The 20,530-nt window shown below is 35.9% G+C and overlaps 1 protein-coding gene across 4 annotated transcripts in view; it reads right to left on the reverse strand.

Annotated features, from left to right (window-relative positions):
- The window catches only part of STS (steroid sulfatase), a 106,892-nt gene that overhangs the window by 35,501 nt on the left and 50,861 nt on the right, over positions 1-20,530 (reverse strand). For all 4 annotated transcript variants that reach the window (XM_032678769.1, XM_032678767.1, XM_032678768.1 and 1 more), the window contains one exon: positions 3,929-4,066. In XM_032678769.1, coding sequence (XP_032534660.1) covers positions 3,929-4,066 — 138 coding nt within the window. The remainder of the gene's footprint in view (positions 1-3,928; positions 4,067-20,530) is intronic.

Raw genomic sequence — 20,530 nt, forward strand, 5'->3', positions numbered from 1 at the left:
GGTCTATGGTCTCAGTTATTCAGACTATAACTTTCATTGCATACTTTCAAAAAAGAACCCATACAAAGACTAAGGCTTTATGCATATCTGTAATCAGTAAGATACAAAGTCAATAGGATGAATTGGATAATATTAAGAAATTAAGTATATGGACAAGTTGACACTTAATGGAAAAAACCAAAAGGTTTTGACCTGTACAGTAATTTTAAAAAATACATTGCACAATTAGAAATAATTCACAGAGGAAAACAACAAGAAATTAGGGACGAGGTCATCAATTAAGATTGATAAGAGAGACAGAAGAGACAATTATCTTCTGAATGAGGTATTAAAGGCAAAGAGGCACCAGAGAAGTATTTAAAACAAAGGTAAGCCAGGGAAAATATAAAACCTTTTCCCTCCTTTATCTTATATCAGAGAGTTGAAATGATATGAAATTTGCAACTGTCCTATTTCAAAATAGTAAATGAAAGCACTGTGTTCTCATTGACAAGTGATAGAGGCTATGCTCAGAATTTAAAAAGACTCAGAGTAGAATTTCATTTCCATATGATGAAAAATTATATAACTAATGCTAAAAATTTTTGTGGAATCTCAGTTGTCAGGATTCACATCTTTAACCAAGGTCATACTATCTAGGATTAGGAGATCTTCTTAGGGATTTTCTTATTTACTACGTAGACTCTGATCCTGATAACTAAATGTCAGAAAAAGGCCACTGGAAAGAGATTTTCATCCATCACTTCAATATTACCATATAATGTCTTCTGAAAAAGGATACTGCAGAGATAAACCAGACTCTGTATGGCAGCAATTGCTTAAACACTGGTTAGCTCTGGTTTTCAATTTCAAGGGCTATCCAAATTTATAGAGACTGTTCCATAGTCAGAATCCAGGGCAATGAAACCTTCAAATAGTAATTTCCCCTTTTTGCATCCAGTCTTGTAGCACTGGCCTAAGTCTCCAAACACCTCTTAAATTTTATCATTGGTGCTTATTTGGCTGGATATCAAGACAAATTAGTGAGTTAGAATTGTGGAGATCTGTTGAGAGCTTTTGATTCTAGGGCAGAACCAATCAATTATTGCTGAGCATACCGCTCCAGCTCTGACAAGAGGGTTAAGTGGCTTGATTCATATTCACATTTATACAGCACTCATATACAAAAAGATAAGTAGTGGAGATTGACTGGTAGAAACAGAGAAAGGTCATGTATGTCTCCCAGTTTTTTAAACTACTCATCAGATGAAGCAAATTCCTAGTGGGCACACACATGAGCACAAGCAGCATAAAGATGGTCCTTTTGCTTTTTTAGGCACACTGTTATACCAGTGCCTGAGACTTGGGACTTCACAGGTCTGGTCTCATTAACTCTGCCAGAGATTTACACACCCCTAACACTTTTCATCGCACATGACTTTTAATATTAATAAATTCCTATGTATGAAAATTGCTAATTATGCAATTAATTGATCATTTCCACTTCAGCCCTTTTGAAAATGATGCATAATATACCTGTTAAACTAAGGACGGATATGGAGATGGAGGGAGTGGAAGATAAAGCAGAATTCATTGTATTTTAAAATGGTAGAAGTATATTCAACTGATTGCATGGGTCTTTTAATTCCTTTTTATTTTATATGAATGTCATCAAATAATGATTCTGTTTCTTACACTGTGATTATTTTCTAACCCATTGTATATTACATTTGCCAGCACAGCACAGTAAACAGAATCACAGAATGACAGAATCAACCATGCTGGAAAAGACTTCTGAGATCATCAAGTCTAAACTACGACTTAACACCACCTTATCAACTAGACCATGGCACTAAGCACCACATCCAATTTTTTCTTAAAAATCTCCATGGATGGTGACCCTACCACCTTCCTGGGCAGCCCACTCCAATGCTCAACCACTCCTTCTGTGAAGAACTTCTTCCTAATGTCCAACCTAAAACTTCACTGGCTCAGCTTGAGGCTGTATCCTCATGTCCTGTTGCTCATTGCCTGGGAGAAGAGGCAGATACCCACCTGGCCTCAACCTTGTTTCACATAGTTTTACAGAGTGATAAGGTCTCTCCTGAGCCTCTTCCTCTCCAGGCTAAACAACCCCAGCTCCCTTAGCCACTCCACACAATTCATTGAAAAAAAAAAAAAGAAGTCCCATTATTACCCAAGTAAACCCATCAATCAGATTTTTTCATGAATCCAGGTAAGATCTATTTCAAGTTTTTCTTTGTTCTGTAAGTATGAATACAAAATTTTGCAAGGCTTGAGAGAGAAGACTTCGTTCAAAGTTCCTCAGCAAGGCATATTCCCTAGTGTATTTGTCTTTTTTTCCCTCCTCACCATTTATACTGTATCTTATGTCTGGCACTCGAGAAGGTAAATATTTTTTAGAGCTTCTAAAACACCTCAGGCTGTGCCTACAGCTACAGATATGTAACCATATGGTTCCTTAATTACTTAAATCACTATGTAAGGCCTGTGTGCTAACGTTCAAGGTACATTTCACTCTGGTGTTAGCCCAAGGGGACCCATCTGATAGACAGACCTCGTGACTTTGGCATTGCTTGTTTTGCTGCTGTGGCATTTCCTTGGCAATTCTCTTAAAATATAAGGGTCGTTTCTCAGATATCTATTGACTAAAAACTGTGGAGTCTTGTCACTTGAAAAATTCATTGTATTGTTATTGCTTACTTTGTGTGTCTATATTTTTTCCCTTCTGAAGTTTTGCAGATGATATAAAACTGGGAAGCTACCACCCAGAAGGACCTTTAGAGGTTTGGAGAAATGGGCCAAATGGAACCTCATGAAATTCAGTAAAGGAAATACCAAGACCTGCATCTGCACAGCAGTAACCTCTAACACCAATGAAATCTGGGGGATGACTTGCCGGAAAGCAGCTCTGCAGAGAAGGGCCTGAGGGTCCTAGTCAACAACTAGTGGAACATCAGCCAGCATTGTGCCTTCTGGCAAGGAAGGCCAACATCATTCTGAGCTGCATTAGGAAGAATGTTTCCAGCAAGTCTTATTCTCTGCTCAGCACTGGTGAGACATACCTGGAGCACTGGGTTCAAGTGAAGAACTCCCCAGTACAGGAGATGTGGACATACTGGCGTGAGTTCAAAGGAAGGCCAGACAACGATTATCCAGCTGGAGTATTTGACATATGAGGAGAGACTGAGAGAGATGTTCAGCCTGGAGAAGAGAATGCTTAGTGGGATCTTATCCAGCTGTATGGATTTACGTGAATAAAGAGGACAGAGCCAGACCCTTTTTTGTGGGGCCCCTTGACAGGACAAGAAGCACAGAAAGCTTCATCTAAACATAAGAAAAAGATTTTTTTTTATGGTGGGTGTGATTAAACACTGGAGAAAGTCACCCAGAGAGGCTTTGAAGTCTTCATCACTGGAGATTTTCATAACTTGACTGGATATAGTCCTGAGCAACCTGCTTTAGCTGACCTTGCTCTGCAGGGGCTAGGACTGCAGACAGTGGGAGATGCCCTCCAAACTCAACTACTATGAGATCTTTTAGTTCTGTGATACTATATAGAAAAAGAAAATCATACCTGAGGGCAATTTACTTCTTTCTACAACTAAAAGTTTTAAGTTTGGTAAATGACTTTCCAAAAATTGATGGATTTCTTTGATCTTGTCCCCTGAAATATGAGTTGAAAACAAATTACACGGCCACTACCCAGTGAAAGAATGAAAAGAACTTAATCTCTGGTAAAAAAAAAAACCAAACAAGAATACTCACTGAATTTTATTAAAAAGAATGAAAACAAGTATTCTTACTGTATTTCAATAAGATTGAAGATTTGACCTTGTCCACAAAGTACATTACAGTTTTGGTGCAAACCCAAGGAGATGATAGCTTTTCTCCTTGCATTTTTCAAGAATAATCAGAGAATGTTCACCTTTATATATGCCATTGTATCCTCCATGGACTTCGCCAGCACTAGAAATTTCTTCAACATGAGCCCCTTGGTCAGATGTAAAATATACAAGAGTTTTGTCACTCAGATTATGTTTTTCCAGCACATCCAGAACTTGTCCTAGGGAAAAAGACAATAAATAAATACAAAGAAAAAAAAAAGGGACAACTTTAGTATCTTTGAGTGGCTTTTTCATTAGTCTTGGCACACATAAATATTTTTTTCCTTATGCCTTTTTGAGACCACTTTCCACATAAACTCTATTATACATAGCAATTGGCACCATGCAGCATTAGTAGGAGACAACTGCACAAGGCATTTTGCAATCAGGACCATGGTTCGATTGCTGCAGGGTTTCTTGAAGTACAAAATTAGAAGATTTGTGCACAGCAGAGAAAAGGGCTGATCCACAGAGAGCCTGTGACCTTTGGAAGCAGTTGGTCTCAATCAAGGAAGTCCCTCAGCAAGAAGATTCAAGCTGCTGAGGATATCTGAAAGTGTTTCAGCATGCAGAACAGAGCTCACAGTTTGGGGGTAAAGCCTTGCTGCCTAGCAACTATAGAGGCAGCATGGCAGAAATCTCAGTGTGAGCGTTAAGACATTCTGAAAAAAAAAAAAAAGGAAGAGAATGTATGTAGTGCCTTTGGAGACCACATGGTTTCATTATCAAACCTATTTATTAGTCCTTAATATCTCATCACATAAGAAGACATCAACTAAACTCAAAATGTGTTAAGTAATAAACACACACAGGTGCATGTATTTAAAAGAAGTATCCCTATGGATATGTTTTGTAACTGTAAGGCAACATGGGTTCATGTTTCATTTTCACAAAAGGCTCCTCACGCTACCTTGGCACTGTGGAGAGCCTTGCAGTGTACACAAATTACATTGAAACCCGTTCAGACTGCATTCCTTAAAGGGTGTTTATGAATGAGAGTGAAGCTGCTACTTGTAACTTGCTCCAGTGAATTTTATACTGATTAGGAATCTAAAATTATTGGTCTTGGAAAATGACCAAAACTTAAGAATATAATTCTTCACATCAGCCTGCCAGTGGGCTCTAACCTTGTCCTTTAGGGATCTCAGAACATTTTATCTTTAACCTTTTTACTTAAACATTCAAGAACGGTCCAATTTGAATGTTAATTTTGATTTGTTCAACTGTCCGCTAAGAATTAATTCCTCATCTAATGCCCAATTATTGTGTCAAAGAAGATGAGATAAGGACTTTTAAATGATTTTCAGATCATCACTTCAGTTGCTATGTTCTTTTTCTGGATAACGAGTAGTTATTTTCTTATTGCTACTATTTCTAGTTGACTTTTAATGTTGTAGCATTCTAAAACTGCCTTGTTAAAATGGTTGACTGTCTTCATTTCTCATCAGCTCAGATGACTGGATCATGAATAAAGGAACACCAGCAGTTAAATACCTATTCATCTTGTATGTAAACTAGAAGCAAAGAAGAAATGTAAGAGTAGGAGAATTTGTTTATGTAAATTTTGAAGCCTCGGGGGAGTTGAAATTTCCCAACAGAGATGAGGAAAATCTGTTACAAAGGTTGACATTTTAAAGTTGGTGGGTTGAGGAAAAATCATGCAGATCCATCTTGCTGCATAAGGTGGACTTAGTGCCAGAAAAGAGAGAGGCTTCCCATTTGCTTCTGAGATTCTTTGGAGAAGGTACTTGCTAAGTAACTACAATATCCCTTGGAAAGGTGGCAATGATGATAAAAAAGCAGAGTATAAAGATAAATTAGGACATTATGTGTAGGTATTCAGCCACATGACCTCCAGAGTTCCCTTCCAACCTATATCAATCTATGACTTCATGATATTATGACAATAATAATAAATAGTATTGTGCAAAGAAATATACATGCAATGATGTGCACAACAGCATTTTTTTACATACACCATTTTCCTTTATGAAACTGAACTTTCAAATTCATCGATATCAAACAAAATTAAAATAAAATTAGAATTGCACTCAGCATATCAAATTAAATGATCTCTGGTGATCAGAGACATCGGTAATCATTCAATAATGACCATTTTGATTCCCTAATTAATTTGGGGAAAAATGAGAAGCAATGAAAAATGTCTTGCTATCACAGATAATTAACCTAAAATTTAAAAATTAATATTAAATATGTAAGACATTATGATGATATTTTTATTTGGTTTTTGTAACAGAGTTGAGTAGCTTGACCTTGCCTGGAAAAAAAAAATTCTGACACTCAAATGTTTCCCATTTTAGAAAAAATACACCCCAATAAAATGCATAGAAATTCTCATCTAAAACTTGTTGAACTCAATGGTAAAACCTCCATTTCCTTCAAATGGATTTTTAAACCAAGGAGGATTGGCTACATTAGGGTTAATTAATGAATGCTAAAATGACAATTTATTTTAGAGCAACTACATTTTTCAGTACAGGTGGACTAATAGTGGTAATTCAAATAACATTATTGTCAGAGAATGGCAAGCACAATGCACTTGCAGAAATGAAGCAAAACTTCCATTTCTATTTTGAACACTGACACCTTCTAGAATGAAAAAATATAAATAAAGAGCAAAGTATTTGCTGCCAGGAGACAAGCCACATTTAAGTGCATTTGAATGAGGTTACTACTGTTCACTTAAGCAATACATTCATTTTTTAGTATTTCTAAATGGTAACTAGTACAGAAAAATGAAAATAATGCCTTGTGGGTCTCTATGAAGAGATACCTTTTATTTGCAATATTACATGAATTTTGGAAGCAAATACTACCATGAAGGAAAAACACAACCTTTACCATTTTCTCATAAAAATTTAATTTCTTTTTAAGTCTAACTCATCCACTCTCACTACTTCTGTATATTTCAGAGACTTCAGAATTAAGTTACAATCGATGTATAAACATTCCCAGGCAATGGCAGTTAACCTATTTTATCTGCCTTTGGAAGAGGTGAACTGTAAAAAGACCTTTTATACCTGTTGACTAAAAAGAAAAGATAGGCAACTAACTTGAAAGTAAATGCCTTCATATTAGACATCAAGGACAGTAAGATGAATTGTACCCAAAGTGCTAGACATGCAACTACATGAGCAACACACTTTAATGAATGTGGTGAACAGATAAATGATGTCTGCGTAAGAGATGATGGTAAAACTGTATTGCTTCACCCATAAAATATGATGGGAAGTATGTTACATGTCATGTGCTCTTGAATGACAGGAATGGGGCTTCAGCTGGCTGAAGTTTAATAGTGTTTTTGGATGGAAAGAGTTTATACAGGATATGAAACTCTGGGATAGATAAGTCAAAACATCAGGAAAACCATAGCTTTGTTGAAGTAACAATACCTTGCTATCCCCAGAGTAGGAAATTATCAATAAAAATGGAAAGAGTTTTGATTGGGAAAGCTCACTTGAAAGCCATGTTCTAAAGAATTAACAGCTGCATTGATCTCTGTGGATGGTACCATTTACATTTTTTCCGATTTAAACAGAACATATTTGGAAAGACAACATTTCTGAATATCAAAATCAATCTAACTGAAGGAGCTGCATAATTTCTGAAGCCATTTAGCAACCAGAATTTCAGATCAAGTTCCTCCTAATATAATCATTTTAGCAATATATATCACAATCTACGTGACTACCATTGTAGCAGACAAAGGTATTAGATCATTGGACATTTTGATTTCTTTTATATTTTTTTTAGGTTAAGGACACCGTTAAGATGTTTCCTGTTTTAATTAGTACATCAGTGTTCGAAAATTTAAGTAAAACTCTCTCCACAGTATACTGAAGACTGCTCTCTATATTCAGCTCTCTACTCTTGCTTCAAGCTTTGTAAATTATAAAGAATTATTTCATTTGGAATGTGAAAATGCCAATTTCAGTGGATCGGTAGTCATGTGAAAGTGAGAAGAGCAATTGACTCAGTTCTTTGGAAGGAAACACAGTGCCATGCCACTATTCAACTTCTGTAGCACAGCCTGAATAGCAGCTGAACCAGCTTCTCTAATGCTGAATGTAATTTCTGAGTTTTGAATTATGTAAAGCTCCTACTGTACTTATCTACATGAAGAGATAAGGTTTATAGAAAATGACTATTCATTTGAAAACAAGCAACAAACATTGAAAAACAATAATGTATTTACAAACACGTTAGTGATTTGGAAAATTGTTCAAAGGTTCAGTCAAGTAGGAATAGGAACAATTGGACTTTATTCATAAATTAGTCTGCTGTCATTTCAAATCAATAGGAAAATATGTTATTTGTACTAATTTGAAATAACTTAAAGTATTGCTGAAACTATGAATAAAAAGCTACAGAAAACAGAATACCTCTGTGTAACCTAAGCAAAAGAACAAAATAGACTCTCTACTTGTGAGGAAAGCTTTAAAGCAGTTTTCCAGATTCAAAGAAAAAACTAGATTCAGAAGAATGGTTAAGGATCTGTCTCAGGAAAAGAAAGTTGAAAATAAACAAAATTCCTGTAAATGTAACATTCTTTTCCCACTCCAGCAGACTTTCACATGCCTCTCATATTTAGAAACTTACAGCAAGCTTGAAACAACTATTGGACAAAGAGTCCAATAGATCAGCCACCACATCACTGCCTAGAATAGGCAGTTTGGTTGTAATTGGGACTTTATTCTTTTTATTTCCTGTTCAGAATTTGCTACTGCTGCTCATATTTGGTTTCAAACAGCATCATTAACCAGAATCACAAGCAACTTGTAGTCAGCTCTAGGGGTTCACCTCTGTGAGTGACAAGCCTTTGAAATAAATGCATAAACTCCTACAAGTTAATGCTACATGTATAAGAATCTGGAAACCCACATTTCTCCCAGAAAATATATCGATGCCATTCAACTATATACCTACCACATAGTAAAGCTCTTGGGAGCCCCTTCCTGCTACAGCAGTTTAAGGTAATGCCACAGTTAATTGTCTCTTCAGTTTAAGATTTTCACCTTATAAAAACTTAACGTTGTAACTTCTGGATACCATTATTCACAAGCTAACAATCATTTTAATCTCTACGATGATTTTCTGTGATAAAAAAAAGATACTTCACTCTAACGCAGTAATCTGATTACAAAATCCACTGACTAAAACCTTTGTATGAAAACAAGTTTAGTAACTAAGATCAAGACATCCCCGTCTTAATTTTAGCTTTTGCACATTCTGGGTTATAAATATGCAAATGTTCCTGTGGTTTGCTCAGAGCCATCCAGTTTTCCCTTGATAAATACGTAAATCAGTTTGTCTCTGCAGTGGGCAAGTACTTATCACTTCTAGACCTAGTCATTGAGAACAACACTTGAGGTAAAGATGGAAAATAATAAAACCATTGACAGCAACACAAGAAGTGGCTGCACATATGGTGAACGGTACATAAACTCTGCATGCAACTTCATTTAACATTCAGAGGTAGAACACAACCACTGTAAAGTGGAAATTCTGAGACAAAGTATTAGGATGATGCTATGGCACATTATCCAGCCAGTCAACAGAACACATCCACCTAAGAAGACAAGTGATTCTCATAAGGATGACATCAGCATGTGAACCACAAAAGTGAGAGTGAATACTAGTTAGTACAATTCTTTGACTAGAACAGAAAATAAATGCATAACTAATTACAAAAGGTAATTCCTGAAGGAAGCAGAGTCTAGATTCAGTGCAAAGCTGAATCAGTACTACTGCATTCCTATTTTTAAAGTTACACTATGGAAACAATCCATACAATGAAGTCTTCTCCAAAAGTACAAAGCTGGAGCCCCAAATGTGCAAAGTTCCTACTATGATAGGCTAGTGGGATACTCAGTGTCAACAGGACATTCTGCCAAATAAGTAGCATCTGGTTCTGAAAAAACCGCATCTACATTAGTGCTTTAATTGGTAACAGGAGTGCATATTTACAGTAAATCCAATAATGGATGGTTAATATATTTATGTTTCCATAGCAAAACCCTCTTGGATTTTGTGACCTGGATTCCTTTCAAAGTAAACTAAACTCAAGGATGAACTCTAGGAATGCAACTAAAGCACTGGTACTATTGATGGACATTCAGTGTACAGAACCACAGTAGAGCTGGTCTGAAGTGAGTTTCCTGTCTCTGCTGGTGTGCTGACAGTCTCTCTCCAGCTTAGAAGACAGTTCAGACCTGCCTGTGTTGGCAGTTTAAAACATGGCAGAATTGATGAATCTGCCACAGAAATTCTGGTGCAAGCATAAGCCATCTCCATGTACATAGAGGGTACATACATAGAGGGTAGATACATACAGTGTACACATCTACATCTAACATAGTTACTATAAACACTTTTTAAGGTCAACAAAGCAAACTAAGAATTTCCATATGCAGATCACCTATACTAAGAATTTGGCCCCCAAAATTCTGAATTCTTTCCACAATCAAGTCAGGTGAGGCAATTGCCCCAGATTTAGCTACCTGCCACTGCCATTCAGATCAGTAATTGTTAGGTCCAGACAGTCTGTAGAACATCAAACCCTTTTCTGTTGGATTCCCCTAGATTCAAAGTGGGAAAAGTAAATCTGAGTGCAAGCACTCAGAGAAGGGCATCTTTTAAACAAAAAACAAAGCAACTTTGGTGTAGGGTCAGTTATGCTATCAGTGTGAACTGGTGTTCTGTTTGGATTTGGACTGCCATATAACTGTAAACTTGTAATTGACTTGTGACTGTTTATACAGTTTTATAAGTATAATGTGTCTTTCAGACCCTCAGGATAAGTTTTCAGCATAGTGCACGGCAGATTAGGTATGCACAGCTTAGCAGCTATGAATAAATCAACCAGATTTTGACTTACGTATAAGGTAAGTTTTTTTCCTGGAGATGAGTACCAAATCTCTTATTTTCTTATTCATATAGGGTTCAAATTACTTTTAAGTGTGAAAGTTGGAATGATACTTTAAATATGCATAGATATATGTCGATAATAAAGAACAGAGTTAAGATGTCTGAAGACCTGTAAGTTTAGCAGCAATACAGACAATGCAGGATGGAAAAGGTTTCATATTTACATCAGTACTATTACACTAATGAGGGATTACTACAGGTCAAAAAGTATAACTATTTGGTGGCGATTTCCTTATTAGTATTTAAATTAGCTAGTAAATGCGTTGCTTGAAATTCACTTTTAGACCCTACATCTGTTGAACATAAGGCTATGTATTTCTAATGTAAATCTTAATTTTTAGCCTGCTTAAAATGCTAAAATATGAGAAATGGTGATGCAATTTTAGGAAGGTCCATTGCATTTGCATTTTGCATGGCAACCGTAATAACTTTTTGGGTAAATTTGCATCTTCATTCTGCACACATCTAAGATGCCTTTTCACACATACAACTAAGATACATAATTCAAAAGACACTGTCTCATTTCCCACTTTGAGGTCTCCCATGTTTTCTTCCAAATCATGAAAGGGATTTCTTTAGGTGGGACTTAGGCAAACTGTAATGACAACTGATGGATGCTATTCACTTTTGAATTAGACTGTCAGGGGAAGTTAAGGCTTCAGCTATTTGATCCTTCCAATATATGCTGATGGTGACTGATTGAATAAATGCGGAGTGATAAAAGAAATTCTTCTCTAAGTCTTCAAAGATTTAAACATTCACTAATGTCAGACTAAGTTTTAAACTGAATATGTCTATGGTCCTAGATCCAAATGCCTAATGACAATATTTTGCCAGATTAAAGTATGAAGATTATGAAAAATTCAAAGCAGGGCAAATAATTTAACCCTACATTTTAATCCTCTGCTATTTTCTGAAAACTTCAAAGTATTTTTCAGTTGTTTGTTTCATTTTTATAACTTTTGTTAAATAAAATTCAAACTGTGATAAAATTGGCTGACAGTAGAGCATAAGCATTTGTTGTCTTTTAACAGCCAAACTTTGCTGAATTTGGAAGCAGATATGCTATAAAACATATACCATAAAGCTAAGAGGAGTTTTATCAACATCAAATTAATTTTCCTCATGAAATCTTAATAATTTTCATTGTTGGGTTTTCTGATTTTAATTGTGTAAATTTAATCTAACATGAAAGTAGCTGTGCATTAACTCAACCCAGACATCTTTTTTTCCCCTTGACAGGACCATCACCATGAACACTTGTTAATTCACCTACTTCTCTAACTGCTTCTGGGAAACTCAGTGGCTTTTGTGCCCAAGTGCTACCAGACCCTCAAAGCCTACTGAGAAATCACCATATCCAAACCACACTACCTGTGAATGAATCTCTGTATAGACACTGTTAATACCAACGAAAAAAGCAAATCTGACTGTGAAAATTGCCCTCAAGGGAATTTTCCATTAATGAATGTAGACTTCACTCTGTTCTCTCTAGATGACATTCTGAACTTAGAAAAAGTGAACAAATAAATTGAGGACCACAAATCTTTGATTCAGCTTTTTTTCCTGGTATCTGTATATGTGTTAAATATGACAGTATACAGTGATTTAAACTCCAGAGGATTCTTTCTAAAGGAAAGGCAAATAATTTTTCAGGTCATCCTCATTGGTCACAGATTACTAGCTCAAAAGATTACTCACTATCTTATGAAATGGGACTTCAATACCTTAATTCATCTAAGTGCTCTTGAAAAAATATTCCCAGCTTATTCAAGAAAAAGTTTTTGTTGAAGTCTCAGAGTAGTATTCAGTAGCACAGCAGATGTCTACAAGTTAAAAACAATCTGACTTTTTCTGGTCTGAGGTCTGGAAAGAGAAATATACCATTGTCATTTAAATTGGTTTGGAAATACTTGAGGTCTCTGCTTAGGTCAAGATGTATTTGATGCCCTCAAGATATGGTGGAGGCATGAGACTATGGGGGCCCCTGAGATCATTAGAGTAATTTCTTTGCTTTTTCTCTAATTTTCATTGATATAACAATAAAGCAATAAAGTGAATATGTGACGTGAAATTACTAATTAATCTGAGTTTACAAAGGTTCAATACTATGAATGCTATGTGTCATTTTGTTTGTAATGGGGAGTTACAAAAATGTACCTATAAGTTTTCCCCATGTGAAGGCAAAAGACTTCTGGAAGAGCCCTACCTTACATACAAGGGTCACAGGGAGACTGGTGTTTAGGATAAATCTGAGGGCTAAATTTGAGATGAGGAAGGATCATTCACACAGGAACACCATAAATCAGCTGAAATATTAACATAGATACAAGTAAAAATTAGTCTAACTGTAAATAGATACTATTTGGAGAAGAGAGGAGATATTGCCAAGCTAAACTCACCAGAGTACAGATGGCAAATAACCTCTTGAAGGCCACAACCGGCACATTTCTTACTTATGGGAACAGCACTGTTCCTATGGATAGAGAGGCAGGTATAGGTTAGTCCTCCCTACTAATGTGTTTTTCTAAAGACTAGTTATTTCTGAACCTATAAGATCAAATCTAGGAAGTTGTATATAAGGAGACATCTTTTCCAAACAGGAAAGGTTTGGAATCTCCACATTTCACGTGAATAGCTCTGTAAGAGACTGGTGTTTCAGTATCACATACAAAGAGAAGTAAGCACAATCCAGCAAATAGATTTCTGCTCTAGAAAGCACCAGAAAAGCATGTCTAGCTATACTCAGGAACTGACTGTATTGTTATCAAGATTCTACAAATAAATGCGGTAATAGTAGGACAGACTATTTGCGTACAATTCCTGATGATAAATTTCACATACCAGTGTCTCCTATTTAAAACAATTATTTTTTATTCTTTTACCATGTATTCCTAAAGTTGATATAGAACAAGGAAAGTAATTAAATGTCACATCAAAAATCAGTTTACATTCTGAGAGGGAAATGTGATATTATGGTCCAGTATTTTTCGCCAAGAAAGTCCTTAAAGCTCTCTGTAACTCAACCATCTATTTTTTATGAGCAGCACCTGGGGTTGTTGCACAACTAGTTGGCAAACTATAGCAGAATCAACACAAAAGTTGATATGTGAATGGACTGAGAAATTTGGAATATGGAGCTTGACTACCTGAGCTCTAAATTGGCAAGAATTTTTAGGATATGTCCCACAGAAATGTTTTAGGGATTTTTTTTTAAGGATAACTGCCAATTTTTTGCCTTATTAAAAAAATGCTAGTAAAAAAGCCATCATAGCAGCACTTTGTTCATAACATCCTGTTAAGATGTTCAAACCTTGTTCTGTAGGATGTGCTGCTTACATTATGGTTCACTCTGTCCTGAAGCTGGTTTGGAAGGGATCTTCAAAGATCATCTAGTCCAACTCCCCGGGCATGGGAGGGGACACCTGTCACTAGATCAGATTGCACAGAGCCTGGATGTGAACACTTCCAACAATGCAGCATCCACAACTTCTCTGGGCAATCTGTTGCAGCATTTGACCGCCCTTATTGTCAAAAATTTCTTCCCAATGTCCAATCTAAATCTACACGTTTGCAGTTTAAAACTTTTGACCCTTGTCCTGTCACTACAGAGGCTGGTAAATCTTTCTGCAGTCTTTCTCATAATTCATTCCCCTTTATACATTGATAGGCTGCAATAAGGTTTCCCTGGAGCCTCCTCTTCTCTAGGCTGAACGTGCCCAGCTCTTTCAGTCTACCTTCACAGGAGACTCCGTCCCTCTGATTAAATTCATGGACCTCCTCTGGGCCTGCCTTAACAGACCCACATCTTTCCAGTGCTGGGGACCACAGAGCTGGATGCAGTACTCCAGGTGGGGTCTCACAAGAGCAGAGCAGAGGAGCAGAATCACCTTCCTCTACCTGCTAGCCATGCTGCTTTAGATGCAGCCCAGGACACTGTTGGCTTTCTGGGCTGAAAACTCACACTGTTGGCTCAAGTCAAATTTTTCATTCACCAAAATGAAAGGATAAATTATATGTGTTTGAATTGTAAATAAATTTATTACTTGCTTAATGTGTGCTCTGTGATTTTGTGATGTCAAAATCAACTCTACTCTGGATTAGAAGCATATAAAGCATATAAAAGCATTTTATACCTTTGACACAGTCATATACTATACATTAGCTATTCTTTTCATATTACCAAAACTAGTATCTTCCTTGATTTTGACAGAAATGTTTATACTGAGCTATTAATTTCTCTCAAACATCTTCACTGTTATCTTTGGATTTGCAGGAAGACAAAATTCATACTATTTTTCTGGGCTAGACCATTCTTTAAGATTAAAGCACATTTACATTTGTATTATTTCTTGTTTGCCTGCTTTGTTTTTAAACTCTAGTCTGATTCAGAAAGGAAAGTAAACTTGCTTTCTAATCCACAACCATCTCATCCACAAGAGCCTAAAGAGCCAAAAATCCTTTATCCTCAGAACAGCGAAATGGCAGCTGTACTATAAAAGCACGTAAACTGAAGGAACTAAGGGCCAAGTTATTCACACTTACTTTTAGGTAAAGTAAGTGTGACATTCTAGATGAGTCCATCCAGTAGCTTGCTAAAATGGTGCTTGCTGAAAAAGGAAGATGTTTCTCCTCTTTCTCTCTGTTTTCCCTGGAAGGTGGTTAGGAAAAAGGAGGTAAGGGAGAGAAGAATGCTCTGCCTCCCATCTTGTAGTATCAAAAAGCTGCAAGATCCACTGAAGCTGTGGAATATAACTTCATGCTGGTCTAAGGCAGGGATTTGATTATCCTGCAGTCTCTCTTTCATTATCCCAAACAAGTAACTCAGCCCTTAGGGGTCAGGTGTTCCTTTGGATATTGAACACACTATTGTAACATAAAATCAGCTCGGTGTTCTCAGGGTTACTGCAATGTACTCCTCATGAGACAATGTTATAAAGAAACTTCCATGGATGGGTAGGGAAAGAGAATGATTTAAAAATAGAAGTGTGTATACACAGCCAAAAGAAAGAAAAACCAAAAAGAGAACATTCAAACCAGTAAAAAATACCCCAAATACACTAACTGAAATAAATACACAAATACCCCTTCCCCCCCAATAGTAACATTGAAAAATAATTGTAGGAAAGCAAAATAAAGATTCGGTATCAGTTTTTCTTAAACAGCACCATAAATTGAAATATAAATGCTTTCTTTTACAATGAAGTAGCAAGGAAAAAAGCTGAAGAGCAAAAGTATCACTTTACCAGACTGCCTTTCACTAGTCACAGCATCATTACTCTAGTGCTTTCCCTAGCCTTAAAAATTTCATTATTTATCTCATTATTATACAAAAAGCAATAAAAAGCTTTCTTTAATCCAATATAAACAACTGTTTTTCAGAAGAATAATGATCTTCAGTAGTATTACCAGCCTGCCTATTATAGAGTGTGATTGTTTTAGCAGTTAAATGTACCACTGAAAAATTCCCAGCCATAGTCAATAAAAAGTCAGTTCTACCAACCTCATCAATAAGAGCTTATTACCACCTGGAATTTGAGCCTTGTGAGTCAGCAGTGTGAAATTTCTGCATGGAAATTCACTAACAGGAACTAGTCTGTTGATGAACAATACAGAATCAATATTGCCATGAGCTTTATTGTATGATTACTATTTTCACTCAGAATTAGTTCTCCTCTTTTTAAACAGTATGGTCTCAAAACAATTCACATACATTTCAAAAGAAGCATGAAAAAGCTTCATGTTTCTCTCCAATAAACAGCAAGGATTATTTTAAAAGAATCTCTAGGATTCTCAGTATCATCACTGAAACTGAAATGCATGTGGTCAGTTTTAGTTCTTTTAGTACAGCTAATTGATATGCAGCTATGAAGAAATGGTAAAAGGTTGGAAGACACTTCCTAAGTCATCATAGAAACTGTTCACATCATTATAGTTCATATGGTGGTGAAGATATTTAATTATGCTTAAAAAAAAATCACTTAACCCCCAAGACCAGAAGAAAACCTGAGTCCCTGAGTCCATGTGCACATTCTCACCATTTCCAACCTCCAGCATGGATCAAGACCTGGCTTATCTTCCACCCTTCCCAATTCCCATGCCAGCTGAATTAAAGTCCTAATGCTTTACTATAGATCCAGAGCTGGATTAGTGAGTGACTGGCAACAAAGTTATACCTCTGTAGGTAAATCTGAACATCATTTCTGTGCCTTGGGTTTTCTTCTGGGAAACAGATTAATGAGATTCCCCTATCTTAAAAAGACTTTGTGAAAATGCTTATTTGAGAATCCGTTATACACTCTAGCAAAGTACTGACACAGAAAAGATGAGAGATGTCAAAGAAAACTGTCTTCAAAACAGAAGTTCAATGGCATGTGTTAAATAAAACATGAGAATTCATATTTAACAATGAGGAATACACCTATCATTGAGAAGCTGCTGATTAAGAAGGCACTCTGTGATGAGGAGACAGGCTTCCAACAGGAAAAGAAATGGCATGTAAACATATGCTTAAAGAACTACAATAAGACACAAGCACAGGAAGATTGATTTTTTCTATCTTTGAGTACTTGACTTCATAGCCTTACAATGTTCACTTGTGCCTTCTGCATGTTTGTATGAATTTATGGGCTGTATCAGATATGTTCAGGTACTGGGTAATACACTACAAAACTATCTGGAGGTCCAAGGAAAATGTGTGGATCAGAAGGTTTAAACACCCAGATTAAAAATCCTTGACATTTTTAGTTTCTCTGCTCCTTGGTTTCATGTTTAGCCTTCTTTCAGGGAGATGCAACTTCTACCAGCAACATAGCTCCTAGCTCAGTTGCACCTTTTATAAAACCATGATTACAAGCTCTATAAATACCTACACAGATATGCTTTCAGTGTCCAACTATGGAAGAAAAAGTATGGCAAAATCATGTTCCTAAGTCAGTACTAAAGGTTAAAGTTTGACAAAAGAGACATTTCTGCCAAAGCAAGCTAAGTCTTATCACCCTGATCTCTTGTTCTGGGTGATTGACTTACTAAATTCCTATAGTTTCTCTGGAACAGGGCAAATGTAATTTCTCTTACCAGTTTCACAGTATCTGTGCTAAAAAGGTTGCTACGCAGAGGCACTCCACGAGCAAAATCTTTATTGGCTTCCTTTAAACTGTTTTTCCAATCTGTATTTTGGAGATTATCCACAATTTACATAAAGTTAGCCCTGTTCTGTTTCCTAGTTTCAACCTTTATCAAGTATACATAGAAATCACTGTACTCCTGTAGATCAGTTTTGGCTTAAATCTTTGCTGTGTTCTTAATCCCACTGATAATGGCTTTCCCCAGCCACCTTAAGCAATGAGCAAAATCCAGCCATACCATTTAAATGTAAAATTCAGAGGCATATGTTAAAGAAAAGGTTGGTAGCACATTTCGTTAGAAAACTTCCTATACTTATTGCTTGGAGAGTACTAGAGATTCTCTCTCATCTCTAGTTTATCTAAAATAAGCTTTGAGCTTTCTCTTACTAGTGGAAATTAGTTTGTCTCAAGAGGAATGCTATTTTTTTTCCCTGATTACAGCATTTTGATCACAATGTTAGATGTCATTTCACTGTTTTGTATTAGACCAAATTTTAAGAGTTTCATAACTAATAGAAAGCTTTTAAAATTTTGAAAGTTACATGATTACATTTTTGTAAAGTAAAATGTACTATGCAATGACACATTTTGTGCTGAGAATTTAATTCCTGCAATATTAGATGCAAATGAAATCTGTTCAGCAGCTGGTAGAAAATTTTGAACAACACAGCACTACTACGACAAGCTGCATTACACTGAATTTTTCCATCACGGAGTATGCTTTACTAAGACATTATTTAAACTTGACTAATTAAAAAAATGCTATAGAAATGGCTGCTTAGGATGTGCCTTGTAGTCTTGTAAATAATGTTCTGAGAAGGAGTTTTGCTGTGTACAAGGATGTAATATAGAAAAAGTAAACTGTACTTAAGGAGGATTAGGTAGCTCAGGAGGCTTATCACAGCAGAAATGGGAGTCTTTCATCACTTAGTCACCTCTTAAATTTGGTCCCATTCCGTAGTCAGTGGAAGTCATTGCTGCTTAGTGACATATGAAATGGGTTTGGGTTTTAGAACAGATTGTAACTGGAAAGCATCCACATCATAAAAGGCAGAACCACAAATGTCTTTAATCTGCACCCATATTGACAATTTTCTCAGATCTGACTTAAAGAATGAATGTGCTTGAACAGCTTAACTACTGTCTTAGCCAAAGAAAGAGTCTCTTATGTTAGGATAAGAGCAGAATGGCAGAAAAGGGTGGGAAAATTCTGTCCTAGTCACAGAGTACCTGGATTGGCTGAATACGTTCTTCCTCAGAGGTGAATATCTTTCATGATAACAAAACCAGTTTAATATTAAACCTTATAGATTTGAGATGTATACCATGACAAATTCATAAAAACAAGGTCAAAAAATGTACCATCAGCATCACACACCACTCCCCAGATTTTTAATTCTATCTATAAGTTTTCATGCTCAGCCAACTTTATGTCACATTCATAACAGCTGGATAAGATCAATGCTTATCTGCCACTTCTGATCATGTGGTATTACATTCTGCTTTGCTTATCTTTGAAATTGATGTTGCACTGTTACAAGTGACTACATCAGGTGAAAAGCTATGATAAATTAGGCTTATCTCTCTGTACACGATTTTTTCCTGAAAAAAACCCAGACTTAAGGATAGCTCATTCATTTTTTTTTGCAAAGCATTGAGAATTTAATCTTTTCCCCATTCATATTTTTATTAATGATTATTTTGATTTTTAGCATAATTCAGAATTCTCAAAAGATTTGTGGTACGTTTTTTAGATTGCTCCTAATAGAATAGGATTCCAAACAGAGGTTCAAAGCATACAAACACTGTAAAGTTGTAAGAATTCAAAATAACAACCACTAACAATTATATATGAAAGAAGATTATTGATTTCAGATGAAACTTACCAATATTATGCTGTTTTCCAGAAGGAATATAGTTACTGTTCAATATAGGAAAACATTAAAAAAAAAACCCAAAAAACAACAAACCCAACATCTAAGAATCCAAGTTCAGGCCAGAGTAACTTGAAATAAACACTAACATTAAATTTTAATTATTTTGTAATTAAAAATAACAATTTAACTTTGAGAGCTTAAAGGCTTGTAAGTTTAAAATAATTACTTTAAAATGAGAAAGAAAATACTTCTTTTTGTTCTGTGAATGTTTTAGGCTATGCTACCTTCATCAGAGCAAGAATTTTACTAAAAGTCTTGTGGGCATAATTCAGTTTTCTGTCTTCTAAATATTTTACAGTTTTCCAAAGTAGCTTTTGTTTTGTTTCTGAAAGCATTCTTTCCATCTATTAATAAAGCAGTTGTACATCTATTAGTAAAACAGAGAAAAAAGCCACAGGGGTCAATAAAAAGAGTTTATGTAAAATTGGAATAGTTTCCACTTAAGACCCTTGATTCACATCACTCCAGAGTAGAATAGAAGTTCAGTGCAGAGGACTCAAGTTCACATACATTGCACGTTAACTATCTAAACATGAACAAATTCATCAGATAAAGGACACGTAAGCATTTAGTTTTTTACCTAAATAGGCTGTATAGGGATTAAGAGCCACAGCACATATTATTGATATAA

Source organism: Chiroxiphia lanceolata, chromosome 2, assembly GCF_009829145.1.
Source record: "Chiroxiphia lanceolata isolate bChiLan1 chromosome 2, bChiLan1.pri, whole genome shotgun sequence".
In the NCBI taxonomy this organism is placed as follows: Eukaryota; Metazoa; Chordata; class Aves; order Passeriformes; family Pipridae; genus Chiroxiphia; species Chiroxiphia lanceolata.